At 42.2% G+C, this 22,964-nt stretch overlaps 4 protein-coding genes across 6 annotated transcripts; 3 read left to right on the forward strand and 1 right to left on the reverse strand.

Moving 5' to 3' along the window:
- Positions 1-1,179: 1,179 nt before the first annotated feature.
- Positions 1,180-4,396, forward strand: tubb1 (tubulin, beta 1 class VI). 2 transcript variants are annotated; one of them, XM_049023156.1, is made up of 4 exons: positions 1,180-1,467; positions 2,154-2,262; positions 2,349-2,459; positions 2,755-4,396. In XM_049023156.1, exons 1-4 carry the CDS (start codon positions 1,411-1,413, stop codon positions 3,876-3,878), a joined length of 1,401 nt encoding a protein of 466 aa, XP_048879113.1. In that variant the 5' UTR covers positions 1,180-1,410; the 3' UTR covers positions 3,879-4,396. The 2 variants fall into 2 exon arrangements, with proteins under 2 accessions (XP_048879113.1, XP_048879115.1); XM_049023158.1 differs by lacking the exon at positions 2,154-2,262 and having other exon boundaries at positions 1,373-1,467.
- A 542-nt stretch (positions 4,397-4,938) lies between these two features.
- atp5f1e (ATP synthase F1 subunit epsilon) lies at positions 4,939-6,004 on the reverse strand. The gene is made up of 3 exons (XM_049023162.1): positions 5,846-6,004; positions 5,433-5,554; positions 4,939-5,264 (listed from the first exon to the last, which is right to left on the reverse strand). Coding segments are annotated over exons 1-3 (156 nt in total). The 5' UTR covers positions 5,878-6,004; the 3' UTR covers positions 4,939-5,262.
- Positions 6,005-7,253: 1,249 nt separating this feature from the next.
- On the forward strand, positions 7,254-13,124 carry prelid3b (PRELI domain containing 3). 2 transcript variants are annotated; one of them, XM_049023160.1, is made up of 6 exons: positions 7,254-7,410; positions 8,875-9,043; positions 10,168-10,257; positions 10,434-10,504; positions 10,767-10,869; positions 10,988-13,124. In XM_049023160.1, exons 1-6 carry the CDS (start codon positions 7,379-7,381, stop codon positions 11,102-11,104), a joined length of 582 nt encoding a protein of 193 aa, XP_048879117.1. In that variant the 5' UTR covers positions 7,254-7,378; the 3' UTR covers positions 11,105-13,124. The 2 variants fall into 2 exon arrangements, with proteins under 2 accessions (XP_048879117.1, XP_048879118.1); XM_049023161.1 differs by lacking the exon at positions 7,254-7,410 and adding an exon at positions 8,097-8,577.
- Positions 13,125-13,751: 627 nt separating this feature from the next.
- Positions 13,752-18,244, forward strand: aurka (aurora kinase A). The gene is made up of 9 exons (XM_049023159.1): positions 13,752-13,906; positions 14,469-14,539; positions 14,803-15,091; positions 15,209-15,245; positions 15,438-15,629; positions 16,370-16,508; positions 16,853-17,001; positions 17,315-17,489; positions 17,609-18,244. Exons 2-9 carry the CDS (start codon positions 14,471-14,473, stop codon positions 17,792-17,794), a joined length of 1,236 nt encoding a protein of 411 aa, XP_048879116.1. The 5' UTR covers positions 13,752-13,906; positions 14,469-14,470; the 3' UTR covers positions 17,795-18,244.
- Positions 18,245-22,964: the final 4,720 nt, after the last annotated feature.

Below are 22,964 nucleotides of genomic sequence, written 5' to 3' on the forward strand. Positions count from 1 at the left end.
AATTACAGAACCACACATTAAGAACCTGCATACTAAACATATCAAATTGCAAACTGAATTTCACCTCTGCTCTGCTGATGTGCAGTGTGCAGTGTGCAGTGTCCTTCCAGTGTTGTGCAGCCTCCTTCCAGGTTCTCCAGTGTTTTCTCTCATCTATAATCATGCATTTAGGCTAATCAGGGTCTCTAAGTAATAGTGCAGAATTGAGTCTGTTTTTTTGCGGGGGGGGGGGGGGGGGCAACTTAATATTTTAAATACAAATGTCTATTTCTTGGGGGAAATGAATGACATCCACCCCCCTACCCCTGGTCTTTTGGGCCCGTTTCTGAGTTGCATGCATTGCATCCAGGTTGTCCTCCAGCCCCCCCAGTGACCCTGCCTACAATCATTTCCATTAGATATATTATTCTTCACTCTGCTATATTAGGTTAATCTGTTGACTTCACAGACACAGTTTCTTTATCATTTTCTCAGCAAATGAATAAATAATCCTACATGTACTGAATGGTCAGTCACTTTTGGAGGAAAGAATCCTCAAAGTAAATGTGTAAGATTATAGCGAAAATGGGGTCATGGATGGTCACAGAATGTCATCCTGGACCAGTGTCTTCACAACACACAAGTAATTCACAGACTTGACCTTCACGCAAGTATATCTTTCCGCCACACATTTCAAAAGCATACTCCTGTTCCTATGTGACTGATGGAGGGACTGACAGGAAGAGATCGCTGAGTGTGGACCGGTCAGGCAGCATGTGGTATGGGGGGGGGGGGGGGGCTGATGACCCACCCATGTGACACCAGGGGCCTGCTGAGCGATGCAGATAGGGTGAGAGTGCGTGTTATCTGAGGCTCCCTGACAACAGCTCACACATGCAGCTTGTCTGGGTGCTTCGAGTATCTCCCTCTGAAAGACGCCAACAAGCCAGGCTTCCGTAGTGCCCTGATTAAGTCACCATTTCCCATCCATCTATCCATCCATCCATTTTCCAAACCGCTTATCCTACTGGGTCGCGGGGGTCCGGAGCCTATCCCGGAAGCAATGGGCACGAGGCAGTCACCATTTCCCAATCCTGCTTTTCTAGCCATTTTCTATATCGCTGTAAGCATTCATTTTGTTTTCTAATAAATATATTAGTATGACACCTGCTGACAATTTTCTTTCATTTTTTACAGAAAAATCCATTATGTGTTTGTTGAGCGTGATTTTGATATCGCTAGTGCTTTTTATAGTGCAATTTTAATTGTAACGAAGCCTAAATTTGAGAACAACTGACTATAACTGAGAAACATGGCTAACTTTGACGCCATGTCAGGAGTAAGATCTTGGCAGTGACATCAGCGGGAGTATAAGAGGCGGGGGCGCCCCTGCGGCGTGTCAAAGACTCCTGCCAGCGTCCGCGGGCCACCATGCGTGAAATTGTGCACCTGCAGATCGGACAGTGTGGAAACCAGATCGGCTCCAAGGTAACGATGACCGTCAAACCATTAACACGGGAGCGACCGGCTACCGTGGTCAACTTTAAAATCTCCTCTGACATGACATTTAAGCGGTATAGAAACCAGGGCAAATGTTATACTTAAAATAAAACTCAAAATTAGCTTCTCATGAACATAATAAACTTGATTGGAAAAATTGTTGGGTAGTTTGAAATGTATAGGCATACAACAATACTGAAGTTCTTTGAGTGTCTATTTTTTTAATGAATTTGAATTTTCGAATAGATATGCAGATACTATTATTATTATTATTATTATTGGACTGGAAAACATTCTCAGGTTCATGTATGGTTCGGCTCTAAATGAGATATTTTGGGCCATGTCTTCGCATTCGGGGTTAATGCACAAAGCCAAGTCCTGCCTGACTGTCTCAGGGAGTTCAGACCGACAGAGGACGTTCCTCCTCAAGTTGTTTGCCTCAAGATAAGGATGAGGAAGGTTTATCTCAACTGCAAAAGACGGAGGACTGGGCAATAAATACGGGCTTGGACTGTATATTATTATACTGCATTACGATCAGAAAAACGTATAGATATTTTCAGGAATTTTATCACCATATTCTGTAAGTAGAAAATTAGAACGAAATTGCTAATCAATTAAAACTTAAAAAGTGTAATATAAAACCTTATTTTTATTATAATTGAATATATTAGTTTTGGGAAGTCATCAGCGATGAACATGGAATCAACGTAGTAGGAAATTACGAGGGTGACTCTGACCTACAACTGGAAAGGCTCAATGTCTACTTCAATGAAGCGCACGGTAAGTATAAACAGCTGCGGGGTTAATACTGCAGTCCTTAACTCTAGCCGCATCTTAAAGAGGTCAACGCGCTTCTCGCTGGTTAGGGGGGAAGTACGTGCCACGAGCTCTGCTTGTCGACCTGGAGCCCGGAACCATGGACAGTGTGAGGGGCAGCAAGATAGGACAACTGTTCAGACCCGACAACTTCATCCATGGTGAGAAGTCCCCCCCCCCCCCCCCCATTACAACATCCAAGTGAGAGAGTTTGTGAAACGTGACGCATTCATATCTTTTACCGTTATGAATTCATAACACCAGTAAATAAATTAAACATATTAAACATTACTGCAATCACCTTTCACCAGGAGTAGTCAATTTTCAATAAGTATTTTTCCTAACAGCTCATTACTGCTATGATCAATATAGTGATATTTAACCATATAGTTCTTGAAATTTCCTGCTTTCTAAGCTAATTAATGTATCATGTGCTTTTCTCTCCACCGGCAATAGGTAGTTCTGGAGCTGGGAATAACTGGGCCAAAGGGCACTACACAGAGGGGGCGGAGCTTGTCGAAAACGTGATCGACAGAGTCCGCAACGAGTGCGAGAGCTGCGACTGTCTGCAGGGGTTCCAGTTCGTGCACTCCCTGGGCGGCGGGACCGGTTCAGGCATGGGAACGCTGATCATTAATAAGATCCGCGAGGAATATCCAGACCGCATCATGAACAGCTTCAGCATCATGCCCTCCCCAAAGGTTTCGGACACAGTAGTAGAGCCCTACAACGCCACACTGTCCATCCACCAGCTGATCGAGAACACAGACGAGACCTATTGCATCGACAATGAGGCTCTATATGACATATGCTTCCGCACACTCAAGCTCACCACACCTACCTACGGTGACCTTAATCACCTAGTGTCCCTGACCATGAGTGGGGTGACCACCTCCCTGCGCTTCCCTGGGCAACTCAATGCTGACCTTCGCAAGCTAGCGGTCAACATGGTGCCCTTCCCACGTCTGCATTTCTTCATGCCGGGCTTCGCCCCACTGACCAGCAGGGGGAGCCAGCAGTATCGCGCACTCACCGTGCCGGAGCTGACGCAACAGATGTTTGACGCACGCAATATGATGACGGCCTGCGATCCTAGACATGGCCGCTACCTCACTGTGGCGGGAATGTTCCGTGGACGCATGTCGACCAAGGAGGTGGACGAACAGATGCTGGCCATCCAGAAGAAGAATAGCACCTACTTCGTGGACTGGATCCCACACAACGTCAAAGTGGCTGTGTGCGATATCCCCCCACGAGGACTCAAAATGGCCTCCACCTTCATCGGTAACAACACAGCCATCCAGGAGATATTCCGTCGGGTGGGCGAGCAGTTCTCCGTCATGTTCCGTCGCAAGGCCTTCCTGCACTGGTACACGGGGGAAGGCATGGACGAGATGGAGTTCACTGAGGCGGAGAGCAACCTGAACGACCTGGTGTCTGAATACCAACAGTATCAGGATGCCACTGCAGACCAAGAATGGGAGCCAGAGGAAGGAGAAGAAGCAGGACCATCACTGGCAGGCACTACATCTCACACCAGAACAGAACTTAAGACTGAAATTATAAGTGAAACTGAATGATGGGCCAATTAAAATTCTGCAAATGACCATTACAACGTACATCCCATCATAGTGACAGTTTTATATGTTTGGCGGTGTGTGTTGTCTACCTGTACTAATATATCATCGTTATCAATAAGAGACCAAAGCAGGGACTTAAGACCATCAAAATATTGCCGATAAATATTAAAGATGCCAGGCACAATTCTCAAAATTATTTTATTGTAATTTCTGTAATTTATGCATTTAAATCTTACTGTTGAAAATTAAAGAGTTGTGATGTGTTGCCATTCGAATACCTATATATCATTATGCTAATTCATACATATGGTTAATTATTACCAATCAAGACCTCAGTCTTGGTAATTGAATTGGTAAAATATTTCTCTTCATAATCAAAATTTCTCAGAATTTTTATATATTGCCTTGTGGTTATGAACAATTGTAAATAAACAGCAAAAATATATCTAATTCCCATTTGTAATGTTTGGAATGGAAACTGGCTTTATAGAAATTTCTATTAAAACTGAATAAATTGTCTCCTGATAATTATTTCGAGGATTTGATATGTAAAAAGAAATGTTTTTAAGATTCAAATATTTTTAGGTGAAAGAACATCTAAACCTTTGAGAATCCAATAACGCTTTTCAAATTTATAAAAAAATAATAATTACTTTTGAAACACTACGTCTATGAAATGTTGTTTCAAAAAAAGTGCAATATATTTCTTGTCTCTGATAGTCGACATCCATTACATTGGAAGATGCTTGGGTCAGTTACATTTTCAATTTAAAATCAACAGGAATTGTAAAAGTAAGCTCACAATTGGGCTATTACGCGTTAATAGCCTACACTGGGAAACTGTTTTTCGTTCCTAAAATACAGCAGCAATTCAAACACAGAGAATAAGCGAACAACCCCTCCCTTCCAGCACGCCTGACTGTGAAAGATTAACTAAACGGGAACAGTGCGCACACAGATAAAACCGTCAATAGACTTCCTCCCCACATTAGGGGGATCCCCACCTAAATACCAGTACAAAAATCGAACATATAAAAATGAAAACTTTAAGCAGAATACATATTGTTCAGCAAATTCATTTTTATTTAAATTAATGTCTTGACATTGTTTTAACTATTGAACTTAGCTGCATATACGTTGTATACGGGATATAATACATTATGCCGTTTGTTTTACATTGCAGTGATAATGTGAAACACTGATGTAGATGAGTCCGAACAAACAGCAGTACAAAGTCGTACAGTTTTTTCTTTATTTTACTCATCCAAGTCCGATCATGAGTATGTTGTACATTTATAATCAAATAAATTCATGTGATTCTCCCCGGAGACAACGAGTACACGCTTGCTTCTTTCCCGCGAAACAGGCAGATCTCTCTCCAGGCTCCTGCAGGGGAAAAGCAGCATATGGTTTAACTTTATTTTCCAATTTTTATCGAGTCAATTAATTCATTCGTCCCGCTTGTCCTACACATCGAATCAAATTACGTACACTGTCTACTTTAAAACACGTTATTTTCCCACGAACCACAGATGCTGGCTGCCATTCACTTACATGCCGACTTCGCTTTGATGATCTTGACGTTTGCTTCGGCAGATTTCTGCGCCTCCACTCTGAGCTGCGGCTTCAGCGCCGCCCGGAGCACCCTGGCACAGACTGCCGAGTATCTGATGTAGCTGCAGACACGGGATGGGACGCTTTCATTAAACCCCGAGCATCCTTGTCCGTAACTGGTCGTGCGAGACCAACATCTCACTTATTATTTACACAAGCAACACATAGTGTATATAAAGCACGTATCCAAGTATCGAATTCGCTCCAGCTTCTCAAGAAAATTCGAATTATTCACCTGTGAGTGATCAAATTTATTAGCATGGTACAGCATGAGGAGACTTTTATATGCCGTTTTATATGACACACACACACATGCCCGTACAAAAAGAAAACACGTTACTGTTATATTTTACCTGAGGCCAGCTTGTCTCCAATAAGCAACCATTTTCCCAGATAAAATGTTTCACTCAAACCTGGTCAGTTGCTCAAGGACAACAGGATTAATGCCGGCGACCGGATTTCCGCTCTCGGTTCCGCTCTTCTTCTTTGAATTTCTTGAGAACCTATAAATGTGACTCACCACTGCCATCATCCGTTCTGGAGGCTATCGACACATTATGTTTTGACTTTGGGAAATGTCGGTATGGCGATTTAAAGCACCTATTACTAAAACAACAGCTTATACGGGTTGTACGAAAATACCTCTTATCATTTAATTTTTTTTTCAACGTTCAAAGTATCATTAATAATCTGCAAATAAACGCATCAGTGACACTGGTGACCTCTATTTATCACATGACATTACTCTTTGAATTTAGAATAAACGCCACTTTCACTTATTTCACTTACTGGTCTATATGAGGAAAGGTAATTTCATTTGATATTTGGGAAGAGCGTTAATGTTAACTTCATACACAAAAACCGTTTGTTCCCATTTAAAAGGGCATTTGGTCTCAGAGAACAGCACTTGGCTTCTAGTTCCACGTGACAGGGGGACCTGAAGGACAACATACTGTGTCAAGGGTTGATAAAACCGTACAGCAATGTCTGCGAACCAAAATCTCAAATGACAAGGAGCAGATCCCCACCCTGTAGGTAATAACTCGTGGAAGCACAATTTTTTCACAAAACGTTTACATCTAGGCCACTCTGCCAGAGAATCCTCTACCTGAAATTAATCCAGAATAATTTCAAATTCGACAATGGCCAGTGGGAACGGAAAAAAGCGATCAGAGGTCAGAAACTTTGCTCATAACGTTTCACTTCAGATGAACCAGTATGTAGTCTGGTGACTCAATTAAATTTGCTCAATTACCGATGCCGCGGCAATAAAAGAAAGCCATAAAACTGTGGCATGAAGTGTAATCAGTACTGCATATCATGCTCGCCTTCCAAGATAGAAATAAATAGCAACATAGATGAACCTGCAATTCTCGAGTTTATTGTAATCTTCGTATGACCACATTATTTACAGTCAATTTCAGAATACTGGATCAAGTCGGTTTATTAAATGAAGTTTTTCAAAAATTAGAATAAATAATACAAAAGTTTTATATCGTTGAAATGATCTGAATTGCTTTATGATTACGTGCAAATATATATTTAGTGGAAAATGAACCTGCACCACTGCATGATATTAGCCAGGAGATCTGTTCAGCAGGTATGCTAACACAGAGTAATCTAATTATATAACCATATCCAACCGCCACTGATTCTGTGGAAGACCCTATTTGGAATGAAATAACCTCTTAAATGCCTTCTTAGTGCCACCGCCCACTTTAAGAACAGTATGCGGAATTGCATCATAGCGACCACGTGACTTCCGGAAGATTTGAGGCGTATCTTGGGCCGCCCTCTTTTTAATTGACTGCGAACGACATTTTGTCTGCAGTTGCCGGGTCCACTGCCTAGAATATTCCATCTGAACTCCGGAATCAGACTAAATCATGAAAATCTGGACATCGGAACACATATTCAAGTAAGTGAGCTGTTACTGTAGAGCCAGTCTAGTTGTTTTTATGTCTTTTTCCACACGTTGCTGTCATGTGGCGTGAGAACGTGGGACGAATTGGCGCCTTATCGGTTACTTCCCTCAACTGTTAAGTTATTGGCATTAGAAGTTTGATGGTACCTCAGTAGTTAAGTAATCAACATTAGAAGTTTAATGGTTATACTAAAATAGCTCAAATGCACACTTGTGTGCTCGGTTATACGTTAAACTTTTATCTTAAGTTAGTGTCTCGAATCTGGGAACCCGAATCAGTAAGTGTGCCTCTAGTTAAAGGGAACCGTTCTTTCTAGAATGGCTGGCTAGTAGGTAGCTGGTACGATTACTATAGCTAATAGAGTCTTTGCATAAACTCTTCATTCATACTGGATTTGCTGGCAACTGACTGCTACATATAACGTAATTAATTAATTTCATACGCACCATTTGCAACAGTGCCATTGACTTTTAACGTATAAATAGCTTACTGATTATTTCGATTCGCTAGCATTGATACGCATCCTCACATTCATACAGCATCGGCGGTACGTTGTTGTAGTTCTTAGAGCCATATTTAATTAGCTCTTGTAAGAATTGTAGTTATCCCATATTTATAGTTGTAGTTATCCCATATTTATTTGTATATATTTGTATATTTATTTATATGTATAAATAATATAATAATGATCATAATAAAAACTTGTAAGGAATAATTGTGATAATACTCTGACAGTTCCAGCATGGCCGGTCTATAAATGTCTCCCTGACCTCGTATCACTCTAAAAGTATTTCGTTGCAGCAATTCCGCAATGTTAGATTGCATAATTAACCTTGTGAAGTGTCAGGCGGCGACTTGACTCTAGCCTTTACCCTCCATTCTCTAGCCACGACCTCAATTGCGTCACCTGCCGACGTCAGACAGCTTCCGGTATCCATGGCCACCGACTAGATGTATACGTCGGGCGTGTAATTTCGTTACGTGCGTGTTAAAGTAACTTAATACGACACACCTCGTTAGTAAGCTTTCATTCACAGTTTAGTTTCTTTTTTTCCTGTAGCTTGTAATGGTTTATCAAAATGCTGTAGTCCTAGCTTTCTGTGTCGAGACCAAGTGTTTCCGAAAGTTGTATTGTTATCACGATAGACCGGTTTGTGCAGGTATGCCCTTATTTGCTCGTGCTGAGCATTCTGTACGATAAAAGTGCCATTAAGCAGTTCTGTAAGACCGGTATGCCATCAACATTTAACAGTCCATTGGCTGGCTGCGGTAACTTTAGCTTTTCCGTGATCATTAATGGTTAACGCCTGTACAATGAATTCCAGTTGTGCGGTTGATTTTTAGAATGCATTTTAAGCATAATATAAATTCTCAAGCACTGCATGTGAAAGATGGTGCTTGTATTAGGGTCTGGTGTGTTCCAGTACTAAGCCCTGTCTCCCTTCTTTCCAATTCAGTCATCCATGGGAGACTGTAACCAAGGCAGCAATGCAGAAGTACCCCAATCCCATGAACCCGAGTGTGATTGGAGTGGACGTGCTGGATAGGAGTGTGGATTCGCAGGGTCGTCTTCACAGCAGCCGGCTTCTCAGTACAGAGTGGGGTCTTCCGTCCATTGTCAAGTCTGTAAGTGTGAAACAATCCCAAATGAGATACTGGTTCAAAATTCTGATATTTCAAAACTGCTGTAATTCTGTAGTTCTAATGGTAATGCACTGGAACAAATGGAACTCCATAGTCTGGAGGGGAAGAACTTTTTCAAAATGTTGAAGTTAACAAAGGTTTGCTGTTTTGGACACCGAGTTCCAGATTTTACCTTGAAATGCTTTGGCTCAATTCTGCATAATACTGCAGTAACCAAGAACATAATGGTATCGCATCGGTTATTTTTGTTATATATATATATTTTAGAAACTTGTCATTGTATTGCAAATTCATCTTTTTCCACTTGTTGGCTTTTTTAAATCTGACTTGCTTTGATAGTCACATGACACTTTTCTGTCATGGGTCCCCTCGTTATCTTGTTTTAGCATGTTCCCAGCCAGCTCACGGGACCCAGTGACCTTACAGGCAGGCTATTTCTATTGGGGTGGGGGGGGGGGTGGTGGTGGAGGTGCTGGCTGCATTGGGGGGGGGGTGTGGCCTCGCTGGCAGGCAGCACACGGTGTCCGTAACAGAACGTACCATTCCACAGTCTCTTGTGCCGTAACAAGTGAACTGAACCCTCCCCTATATGGGGGTTGGACTTGACCGACTGCATGGCTTGTGCACAACCTTCCGTCACGAGGAGTGTATTAAAATTATGTTCAGAAATGTTCGTGTCTGTCTTTCAGAGGGATGATAAACCAACACCCCTTTAGTGTACTGACAAGTTAGGATTGTGTTTCCTTCTAAGTTTGGTGTGATAACTTTCAGTGTGAAGTTTCACACAATGTGACAGCGTCGGTCAGTTTGTTTACCTCCACGTTTGATAATGGCATTAGGCACTATACAAGTAACTCCATCTATTGGGGGGGGGGGGGGCTTACAGCTTGAGGACAGAGTTTGACTTTCACCCATACATCGGTTCAGGGGAGTAACACAGTAGAGGGGGCTATTGTAGACAGTGGACATGAATACAGTCTAATGCAATTGGTATGTTTTAATACAGGCCATGGACTAGATCAGCCTGAGTACTGATGAGAAATCAGTGTTGGGGTAATGGTGGCTTGATGTCGGCTCTGCCAACCTGTGTGCATTTCTCTCCTCAGTTGATAGGGATCACGAGAACATGCACGTACATCCAGGAGCAGTCGGTGGTTGATCCCAAGGGGAAGACATTTGAATTGAAATCTACCAACGTAAGTTCCTTCCGTCCTTCGTGATTCTCGGCGCTGAGACAGATTGGTGTTTCGAGTTGGTGGGTTTGTCTGCTTGTCACGTGCCTCTGCAGGGCTGCTTACTAGGCACCACGAGCCTTTTCATAAACGGCGACCTTTTTGTGTTGACATTCGTGGCCTTTTCCTCACTTTCGCAGCTCACATTTACCAACTTGGTGTCCGTCGACGAAAGGCTCGTCTACAGGCCGCACCCCCGAGACTCGGAAAAGTAAGACATTCGTGGACTAGAGCTGTGCTTGTTGTCGTCGTCACAAAGTGTGGCTGCTTGTCTGGCTCTATCTTGCTCTGCTATGTATGTGGCAGCAATTGAAACCATCTCCTCTTGTTAGTCTGGTTCTTCCGCTTTTAAACATATAGAAAAGAAACGAGTGATTCTTTTAAACTTGGTGAAGGGACTGTTTCATTGGAACAATGACCCTCACTGTTGTTGATAGTGAACTGGCCTTGATGAGTGTCTTGTTACCTTGCAGGACAATATTGACCCAGGAGGCCCTCATCTCTGTGAAGGGAGTCAGCCTGTGTAGCTACCTGGAAGGTCTCATGGCTAGCACGATCTCAACGAATGCTGGCAAGGTAACACCACTCAACAGCATGTTCTGTGTGGAACGTGGGGAGTTCTATTCTGTTCTAGTCACATGTGGAGGTACACCTAGCATGGATGCTCACTGTATGGGCCGCCCTTGTCTCACAGGGCCGCGAGGCGATGGAGTGGGTTATCCGGCGGCTGAACACCGAGATCGAGGAACTGGCCGCGACCGCACGGGGCTCCATCCGGACGCCCATTGCTGCAGCAGTCACGGAGGAATGACCCTCACTATGAAGACCCCAAACCCCCCCCCCCCCCCCCCAAGGAACCACCACCATCACCCACTCTGCTCTGACTGGAGGGGCACTCCCTGTCTCCAGCAAACACTCTCTCAGCCTCGTCCCGCTCACCTCAGCTCTGTGTCTCCACACTGGCACCAGCGGTCATCGTCTGCAGTGCTGGGCGATGCTGAGGGAGGCGGGCAGTATTTATTACCGGGCAATCAGACCCTGACGTAGCACTGGGTGGCTCGACTACGGGATACACGGCTTGTATCTTGGCATCGCTTCAGATATGACGGAGGGGAAGAAGTGGTCTTGATGAGGTGCTTAGTGAAAACAAGTGGAGGTCTCTGTCAAGCCAGCGCACGGTCGCAATTCTGCATGCCATTAAATGCACTGACAACATTGCAGTGAATCATGGAATTAAGATGGAATGTGCATAAGCTGGATCCTGAATGAACAGGCCTCGTGAGCTGCCTCTCTTACTGGTTCCCAGTGCTCCGCCCTTGTCTGTCTTGTCTGCAGCATTTACCACACTTGCTTGGTTGCCTAGGCAAGTATCTCTGCACTTGAATGTCAAGTACTGTACATTTCTATTATAATTAATGATATTTTATTTTCAAAGTGCAAACTGAAATGAAGGGAACATGTTTAACAAAGGAAATCCTGATTTGTGGGGGGTTTCTTCTGGTTTACAGAGGACCATCTCAAATGCTGTGAATCAGCTTAGGGGGTAACTTGCCCCCCCCCCGCTCGTATTTATATGGCAGGGAGGGATATGACGAGGAAGTCTGTTAAGGGCCGTTAATAAACGTGCGGTTTTCCGGAACATTCCTGGGAAGGTGTTCTCGTGCGTTTGCGGTGGTCCTCTGACGCCATGCCGATATGCCGAGATATCACATGGATCGCATGTTCATATGCAATTTCTGTTCTACATTTTTAAGTCCTTGTGTTTGATAAGAACAAAAGATTATTTTTGTTTTATGTAGCTCTGGCGACTAGGAAAAGTAAAACAACTAACACTCGTTGAAGTGTAGGCAATGGGAAGTTTGCTTTTTTCCGGTTATGCTACAAATGTAGAACTTTTAAAGTTTCTTTAAAACTTTTAACATAATACTACAGCGTATTGGGGACAGCTTAAAGCATTTATACGCACAATGACTAAAAATGATGGACAGTAGACAAGTTCCTTTGTTCTCAGTTGGGTGAGTACTGGAACAGGGGGAAATGCAGGTACATTTTGCCAGCTCTTTTGTTTGTGATATTGGGGCAATTCCTGCTATTCTGATACAAAATAATTTATTTATTTATATAGCAATGGAAGTGACTTGTGTGTGTATCTCCTTCAGCGACGATGACGAATGTGTGTTCTGTTCTGCCTGATTCACTTCACTTAATTGACTGGTACATGTAATAGTTTATATGTAGTTCTAATGTAGATCTGGAGTTATTAACAGTAATTAATGATACGTGTTGGCAGCTTATTGCGAATCAACATTGTATTCTGGTATATTGTTTTGTTCATAAGTGAACTTTGGATGCTAGCGATCTTGAGTACTCTGCTGTTATTGAAATAACACGTTGTTATGTTACAGATTGTCAAACACAGTTTGGACATGGGGGTGTTATTTAAAATGTCATGGAATAGACCTCTAAACTGCACTGACCTTAATGCAGCACTTAAAGCAGTACTTTTAAACGGAATGCCTGCTAGTGTATGTTACCCATGCAAATTTCTTAATACTACATTTTTTTTAATGTAGTAGTGCAGTGATGGGTTTTTTTTTTATGAATTCCGGTTCGGACTCCTCTTTTCTTTTGGTTAAAATCGTCAATTTAGGAAAACGTTTTGGAGTTGTGTTGAGCGGTGCCAAAGACGCCCCCACCTGGTGTAAAGTGATGATACATGAATACTTGCTGCTTTTCGGACTCATCCGGTGAGATGTGACCGCGGAGACCAGCCAAATCAACGCACGTGTCAATAGCGGCTGATTCTGGAATAAACTGAAGTTTTACAGTCATTCCTCTCGTGTTTATTTCTTGACAGCCCGTGCCTAAAAACCTGATCATTTACGTACTGTACTCCCAAGAAAGCGACGGGGAGAAGTCGATTCCCTTGCCACAGTGATGACACAGTATTTACTTTGTATGATATTAACTCAAGGACGGTTCATCAGACCCATATAATTTTAGTAGTAAGTGTATATTTACATGCATATATTTACATGTCTAAGCATTATGAGTGATTAACGGTACACCGACAACTAAAATATACCATCACAATAATGTTAATCCATCCATCCATTTTCCAAACCGCTTATCCTACTGGACTGTGGGGGGAAACCGGAGTACCCGGAGGAAACCCCACGACGACATGGGGAGAACATGCAAACTCCACACACATGTGACCCAGGCGGAGATTCGAACCTGGGTCCCAGAGGTGTGAGGCAACAGTGCTAACCACTGCACCACCATGCCGCCCCTAATAATTTAATTGACCGGTTAAATTACTCGGACCACGGGGAGGCGTAAGGTGTCCATCAACACTCATTTTGCACGGAGAATTGCGCAGCTTCCTTGGCATAGCCTATTACGTCACGACGCGCATGGCCAATGAGAAGCCCGGAAATCGCAGCCAGAGCCAATCAAAACCAGATTCGGTTTAAAGGCGTATGGCGGAGGGATTTTTGAATTTAAACACTGGAGCGAGCCCTGAGCTTCTGGGCTGATGGTCGACCTGTCATCAATTTCGGTGAAATCCAGTCAACAATTCAAAAGGTTCTTGAACTGAAATTAAGCCATTGTAAGTACTAGTATGTTTGTTTTCATTATATTGTAAGATAATGTTAATTACGTTGTCTACGGATAGAAATGCCAGTTTAGCTTATCTTAGCAGTCAGAGCTAGGAAGGTTACACGCATCGGCTACTAACTTAAGAGTGTCAGCAAGTTAACATCGAAACTAACTTTTAATCGATTTTTCTTCTTGGGTCCCGCCCCGATGATGTCTTAACGCTTATAAACAGTTAACTTCTAAACTGGTTACTGCAATTGACTCCGTTAGCTTAGCATCGAAGCTAATCACTTCCTAATTCGATGAGAGGTTTTGTCGTAAAAAGTAAAAGTAGAACATTAATCTGACTGCTTCACTGAGCAGTGCAAAGGTTTTTGACCTACACATAACGAATAATATTCACCTCATTAGAACAAACTGCTTTATGGGGTAGATTGAACAATGTCGTGTAAATCCAACCGGGAGGTGTCTGTGTTACCGGCGCTTTGGGTTTAATTTGCTTGATAGTTATTGTTTTGGCAGACTAAAACATGTTTCTTCAACTTTTTCTTTTAATCCTCCAACCGCATTAGGTATGATGGATGCTGCAAGAATAAAGACTATACAGGACCCGAAAAGTCAGAGAAATTCAGGAGGAAAGATGGTGGGTGACTTCTTAACATGGCCGCCGGAATAAGGCTTAGGAAGGCCACGCGTTAACTTCTAAACGGGGTTCACTGAGCGATTAAACGTTTCATAAGAGAAATAAAAGTATTATATGATCGGCAGCTATGGTGCCCTTTAATTTTCCATTAGTGATCTGGTGCAGTTATTGTATTTCTATATATGGCACTAAACTTGCAATATTGGTTACATGCTGGCTTGGACTCTGGATGATCGTTAATCGCCTTAAACTTCCCTCTAAAGGCCAGCAGTGAGGTGCCGAGGCGGGTTCCCATATCGCAGAGCTCCCACATGCCCGCAAAAGCGCAGCCTCAGCGGGTTCTGGGTGCATCCAATGGGCCACAGCGCGTACAGCGTCCCATCGGGCCGCAGAAATCTGTGCCCTGCGCCCCGAGCAGCAAAGCAGCGCAGGCCGGAGAGCAGAACACCCCAGTGGGTCAAGCTCAGAGTAAGAACGAGCCGAACAGGAAGGAAGCCGCTGCTCCAGATCCCAGCAGGAAACTGGGCACTTCTGCAAAGGAGAAGGCACCAGGTACGTGAATGAAACTGCGTGGGAAAGAACTGAAGATGTTTCTTAAAATAATCACTTAACAGTGAGGTGGGTTTGGGAACAGTGGGAAAAAAAATACATTTTTATTTGAAATTACAGATAAAACTGGGACTGTGGAATCGACAGAGACTTCAAAGTAAGAGAGATTTATTATTTACTGAGACACTTGAGTTTTCAGACATTCAGTAAGAACCACCATGTGCCATATATGCAGCTTCTTGAAGTTGATTTCCATAGGGTGGGGTTAGGTTTGATTTGAGGGTTGTTCTGGAGTGTAGGTTCTTATAGTGCGATACTGATTGTAAATGTTCACTCCTTGCATCCCTAGGAAACGATGGAGCTTGGACAACTTTGATATCGGGCGTCCCTTGGGCAAAGGCAAGTTTGGTAACGTGTATCTGGCAAGAGAACGTCAGTCCATGTTCATCCTGGCCCTGAAGGTCCTCTTCAAGCAGCAGCTGGAGAAGGCTGGTGTGGAGCATCAGCTCAGGAGGGAGGTGGAGATCCAGGCCCACCTTAGGTAGGTGACTGAGTGCAGTGAGGGCCGGTCTTGGGGGGAAATGCTGCATAACAAAAGTGTTAATGTGCGGTTTTCAAACTAATGTAGTTCTTTGTACTACTATGGTTAGCTATCATCTATTGTGTATAGAAAATAGAATATATATGGGAATACATAGGTCTCGATATAAAGTATGGATGTTCTTTGCTTTGTGGTGGTTCGACTTATTCGACTTTATGATGGCGCTGTAGCGATGTGCATGCAGCGGTCAGCCTTGAATATCGATCTCTTCACGGGCTAGCCGTCCTCTGTGTGATACTTTCCACTGATGCTGGGTAGTAGCAGCTTCACTTCCAGTCTCTAGCAATTGCAAGTGTCAAATATCTCATATAGTGTGTAACAATGTATCATACAGGTTTTTTTTCCCTCCCATGAAATAAATTTGTATTTACTTTTCAATTGCTCGTATTTAGTTACAGAATTTTCCCCCTGGGGTCAATAAAGTTTAATGTTAATCATCTTAATTTTTTTTTATTCAGTGACTAGTTATTTATTTACTTAGGATATTTTTCACTTGCATTGGGTACTTGGAACATAACCCCCTTGTTGAGGAGCGTCTGTATCTACATGTTGCGTTAAATATCCCAAAATGAGTCAAATAATGACCTCAGGTGAATATAAGTAAAATTGACTGATCTTAAAGGTTACATTGTAGATTTCCCCTTTAATGACCTGCTCCTCCCCCCTACCCCTTTCCTTAGGCATCCAAACATCCTGCGTCTCTATGGCTATTTCCATGACTCTTCCCGCGTTTACCTCATCCTGGAGTTTGCACCCAAGGGAGAATTGTACAGTGAGCTGCAGCGCAGTGGCCGTTTTGATGAGCAGCGAACTGCCACGGTAAGATCCGGATAGATTCGGTGTCGGCACATTGTAATGTTACATTGCAGTATATAGCTGATGCACTGCGTTGTTACAGGGATGCCACATTATGCAGTAATTGATGAAATTGCATTGTGTATTACTGTGATGTTGCAAATTCCGCCATTTAGCAATTACACTGGAGATTCTGTAGTGTGTCTGTACTAAGAGATTTGCAACAACTTATCACTTCAACTGCTTATTTTTGGTTTTGTCTTTCTGTTGCATGCATTGAAAGTTTTTAATGATTGTAAGCTAGGTGTGGTGTTTCCTGTAAGTGTATCTGTGTTGGTTTTCTTTTTTGTAATTCCCCCTCTTTATAGTACATCACAGAGCTAGCAGACGCCCTTCAGTACTGTCATTCCAAAAAGGTGATACATCGGGACATAAAGCCGGAAAACATACTCCTCGGTGCCAACGGGGAGATAAAAATTGCTGATTTCGGCTGGTCTGTCCACACTCCTTCCTCCAGGTAATGTGTTAATTTTCTTTATTTTCCTTCCCTTTAACCAGAGGGCACTGCATTGACGCCACAATTTTAAGAATTTTTAAGAACTCTGAACTTATTTTTCCACCTGGTCTCTTTGGCAAGTTTTCACCAAGGTGATGATGTTGGCGTGGAGAGTGTACCGAGGATTAAAAACCTTTGTAAAACCCTTTTGTTTTTCGTGTTAAATCAGCTCCCCTTAATTTTCTGCTAGAAAACATTTCAAGAATTCAGTTTTTTTGAAAACATCAGTCATTTTTGGAGAAATCCACATCTGATCTTTTTCTTTTTTTTTTAGGAGGTCAACTTTATGTGGCACTTTGGATTATCTGCCACCTGAAATGATCGAAGGCAGGACTCATGATGAGAAGGTGGACCTGTGGAGTTTAGGAGTTCTCTGCTACGAGTTTCTTGTTGGGAAGCCGGCCTTTGAGACAAAAAGCCACGAGGAGACCTATCGCAAAATATCAAGGGTATGTAGCTCTCAGGTTGCCTTAAGTGTTTGCATGTGTTTCTGGGTACTCAAACCAAATGATCCCCCCCCTGCCATAGGTCTTTAGGTCTGAGTTTTTGGTTTTTCCTTTCAACACAGGTGGAGTTTAATTACCCTGCACATGTGAGTTCGGGAGCTCAAGACCTGATCAGCAAACTGCTGAAACACAATCCTTTGCACAGGCTCCCTATCCATGGGGTGCTGGCCCACCCATGGGTGGTGGAAAACTCTACGAAGAAGCCCACCTACACGCCCCCAAGTCCACAGCCTGCCCCGACATGCTGATCACAGCCGTTAAGGAGCTTTGCTGATCTTGCGGTTTGTGGAGATGCAAACCGTACGATGCTTAAACTCTCTCGTCAAAGCTGAAACTGGTCGTGAGTCTGACCGATGGCATTGATCGGCTGTGACTGGGATTTGGCTCAAACTGTTCCCATGGCAATTGCTTGAAAAACTTGTAAAGTATTGGTGTCTGTGTTCTTCTGTTGAACTGTACTTTCTTTAGACTTGCTGTTTTTCACTTGTCTGATTTCGTAAATGTAAAAAGGACTTTGTTCATCAGATTCACTGCAATAGTTTTGGGGGCTTGCACAGAGTCTCTGAACCGTGTTGGACTTTGAGGGTAGGTAGCTCCATTTCGCTGCATACCAGGGTTTGCAGTTGATACAAGTTGCATTTTTAATGTGTACATTAACGTTATAAATACTTTATAAATAAATGTAACTTTCTAAATCATTTAAATTACTTCAAGGATCCTTCATTTGTGAACAGTGTCAAAATACTGCAAATCAGGAAATCTATCGCATACCAAACATACTGTCATGTATGAACACGTCTTGAAATTACTCAGGTGATCGTGCAAATACAAACTCTCTCTTTGCCTATTTGTATGTCTACCAGTTATTTTAGGGTCGGACATCTTTGTCCTGTGATGTTGAAATCATAAGCAGCTTCTGATGGGGGATTAGAGCCAATGTTGGGGTGGGGGGCTGTCAATGAATAAACTTGGAGTAACGAAAACCACTCAAAAAACAAACAAAAAAAAACCTGCTAATTGTGACATTTGCAAAAAGGAAAAAAATAATCTTCCACTGCGATGTTGTGAAAGTGCTGTTTAAGCCCAGGTGGCATTATAGACAAGCTGACTTCCACCCCCCCCCCCCCCCCCCCCCAAGGTTAAGCTAGTCAAGCAGGGGGTGGGGGGCGGTTTGGCTCCTGACCTTTGCCAAGTCCGGGTCCCCTCAGAAGACGCTGCTCTTGGCATCATCTTGCGCTTGAGGCAACTGCAGAGAAATGCTGGCTTTTGGTTTAATGAAAGAAGACTATGCTACATATTTTGTATATGAAAGAAAGCACGCAAGATCTGCCTGCTTAACGGATCTCACCCATGCCTGCCGGGGAGTGCTAGTAAGGTACCTTCTAAGTGTAGTCAATCATTAATGCACAGAAAGGCTTGTACCAAATAAGCAGCTTAACGCATGAATCCCAGCCACCGTACAAGCTGTGCATGAAGTGTTCCTACATCAGCTCTTAATTACTTTCATAATCGGGTGGAAACTGATCTGGTTTTCCAGGTGTAAATCAACTGCTAGCAGAAAAGAAACTGGAGTGAAATGGTAGTGGCCCAAATCTAGCACACAGTCACGGCATTGCTGCCTCCTTGGACTCCGGCTCTGGGTGTTATGTTGCCTTAGGCGAGATTACTTCTAGAGCGGCAGAAAACAAATATTGTCAGTACATTTATATTGGAAACATTTCAGTAGCACTGGGCATCTGGCTGCGAGCGTTTCACAAGAAAACGGTGCAATATTAAAACTAATGTAAATAACGTCACGTAATACAACCACAGACATTTCTTTTGATTCTTTTTCGCTCGCTCTTTTGCGCTAATCAAACGGCGCCCTAGGCGGTCTGACCTACTGTAATATATAGCAGTGAGACTCTTGTTAATAGACTTGTACAGAATCATACTTGTCTATAGCATATTATAAAAGGCTTTGTGCCGCGCCTTTTTTGGACAGTATTAGTTTTAACCCCGATTGGTTACGGCGTGTTGTAGAATTTTAATTTTACGCACAGCTGTTTCACAAGAATTGAAAGCGACGGAAAAATATGACTCTTTTTATCTTAACGTTTCTGAGAAATTATATTCAAGCAGTTTTATTCATAAAAAAAAAAACATTTCGCAATATGGCCACGCGGCGGCGGTGTTGCACCACGGTCTGTACAGACTGCAACTTAAGGGTCTAAAGGGAGACGTAACCGTCTTCTTCAATAAATAAATAAATCGGACATCGCTTAATCACTTAACCACCAGCTCTTTTAAATGTATTTTTTAAACACACAACCTTCCTGCACCCTTAAAATTGTGTGAGGACACTGAGCAGATACACGGTGTAAGGCATTGTCTAGGAATGCAGCCGATAGTTGTGTGCTCTGAAAGGTACCCGCAAACGTTTCGGTCGTTTGGCCTTCGCTTGGAATGAAAGTATTGTTCTTCTTTGTCGAAGTCTGAACTAATATTTAACTCACCATCATCCTCATCATCATCATTGTTGGCGCCCCAACCTGGGTTGTTCCCTGCCTAGCAACCCTGAATGAGATATGCGGTTTCAGAAAATGGATGGATGGATGGATCATCATCAACATCATCATAATCGTCATCACAAGCTAGTATTGGCCGCATTTTGGAAGTTCTGACTTATATTCTTAAGTCATTTCTGAATAGCGTGATCGATTGTTTTACCTATAACCCTCAGAGTGGGAACTGGAGGCTGTGACTCTAATATTTAATTTGCCTTCATTCACCCCCCCCCAGTAAACATGTAGTTGTACTACGTTGTGTCCCCACCAATCTCAACCTTTCTCCCATGCCATTAGCTATCAGAAATCCTTTTAAGCTGCCAGACACAAAATCAGTTGCTATGTAAAAATGTTTTTTTTTCTACCAAGAATATAACCAGGACTAGATTATTGAGGGTAACGTGTCTAAACTCATTTTTATTAGAGGTAGGAGACAAGCATAAATTAAACTGAAAACCTTGTCTCATCCATCCATTTTCTGTCCCTCTTTGTTCTATTCAGTGTCCTGGGGTTCTGAAGTCTACGGGCACAAGGCAGGGAACAACCCAGGATGGGGCACCAACCCATTGCAGGGCACACTCAGACCAACAATCCATTTCTGCATTCTGTTAAATGTGTTTCCATGTTCATAGATTGACATGTTTCTGAACTCAAAAAATGAAAAAACATAACATCTCCCATTCAAACTCAGTTAGCAGCTACACTTGTCTGCATTGCAGAATTAATAACAATTTTATGTACAAACGTACACACGTACACCACATATAATTCCAAAGAATATGCATCATTTGTGGAATATTTTTTATGAAGCACACGCCTACTAAGGTTTAACATATCAGTCACTCTTTGGGTGACAAAAGTAATAAGGTTGTAGATTTGGGTGTGGGTGGTGGGACGTGTCTTCTGAGCTGCTTTAGGTATATAATATATATTCTTTAAGCATAACTTTTTAAGGTACCTTACACATGTTATTGTGTAATGTTTAAATGTAGCCCAATTGATGTTACCTTGTATAACAGCTCCATCTAGGGATATAAGGGGATTCTACCTCAGTGAAACACCCGTATGAAAGCGTGAATAATCTTGAGTCTTGGTTACCTGGGGAAGCAGCACAAGGGGCAAAAACTTTTATAAATTATGAAATTAAGACGCTTCTGCTATTTATCGTTTTCTGCTATTTAACCTTTTCTTAGCCATTTTCAAAGCATTGCATATGTCACAAAAAGTAATTGTACGTAATACGTAAAATGCAGTCATTTTAAATTCCCAACGTGAAACTATTCAAAGCTTCTATCTATCTATCTATCTATCTATCTATCTATCTATCTATCTATCTATCTATCTATCTATCTATCTATCTATCTATCTATCTATCTATCTATCTATGTGTTTATAATGATCACCGATCCAATACCAATTCTCAAGCCAGTCCTACTCCTGGGGAATTGATAGAGCGCAAAACTTGGACCGTCTGGGGGTCCCCGAGGGCTGGTTTCAGAGACACTGCGTTTAAATGATGTAGATGAAGCAAATGCCGAACAACCCCACGTGACCTGATTTCTCAGTCATAGTTGGTTACGACTTGCCCCCCTGGAATCTTCCGCGAGGAGCTTAATTAAGAGACAGAGACATCCTACCCCCGCTGCCCTCCCTCTTTTCCACAACACAGCAACTCCTCTTTACAGGTGACACATCTTTACACATTTTTGGTTACATTACCAACGAATATTATTATATACTACAATATTTAAACACTACATTTATTTCCTTGGTTTTTGACACCCTTATTACACATTTCTAAATAAATTATTTTATTTCCTGCATGAAAGCATTTGGCAATATACCACGTTTGCAATAGTTTTCACTCAAAATATTAACACGGCACTGTCTCGCGTTTTTTTTTTTCTCATTTCCAATCCAAGTCGGGGTGGGTGGAATAAATGTCAGCGCAAGAAAATGCTAATTAGACTTAAAACGTTATTACTTATAAATCGAAATGTAGTAAATCTGTTTAATATAAAAATCAATCAAAATCCAGTAAATGTATCACGTTTCTGTGCATCTTGCCCAAATACCTATTTAAATATATAACATTATTTTTTGTTTTAACCTTTACGGTAGCATTGCATGTTTAGCATTGCATGTTTAGCATTCCACGGGCGTATACAACTAATTAATATAAAACATGTTAAAATATGATAACTTTTTAACATTGGGCCATTTTGATTCTAAGGCGATCTTCTTAAGCTCGAGCCTGCCGTTTGTAACAGTTTTTTTAAGGAAATAAAAACTTTGCTGGTAGTCATATTACTGTGCTCGTCGGTAAAATAAGTCAGCATTTCTGTCCAGATGTCGATACAAGATGTGCAGAAGTCATTGGCCTAACATATGAAACAGGTACCAGGCCTCCCAGCAGCAACAAAATCTATAAGCGCCGTTTGTGTATTTGTGCATTGGAACTACTAACGTTTCTACCGTTGCAGTCAGAAAATATATTTTGACGCTTTATTTCGGAATCATGTGTCTCCATACCTCCACCCGAGCGTTTGGTTATTTAATTCAGAACTGGACTCTAACCAAATACACAAATGTTTTTGAAGAACTGTTTAGTGTAAAACATATATACATACTATAATATATATCTGCGCTCCTTCAAAAATAAGGTATTTGAATTTAATATATCCACATTTTGAACAACCTTCGATAGAGAATCCTATTGAATATTACAATGTAGATTGTTCATAAAAGGAGATGCGTATTGTTCCATATTCAATGGGACATAATTAACTTTAGTCGTGCAACGGTTTTGGACTAATAAAATACGGCATGTGATGCATAAAAATGACGGGCCGTATACATGCTTTATTTCGTA

Source organism: Brienomyrus brachyistius, chromosome 8, assembly GCF_023856365.1.
Source record: "Brienomyrus brachyistius isolate T26 chromosome 8, BBRACH_0.4, whole genome shotgun sequence".
NCBI lineage: Eukaryota > Metazoa > Chordata > Actinopteri > Osteoglossiformes > Mormyridae > Brienomyrus > Brienomyrus brachyistius.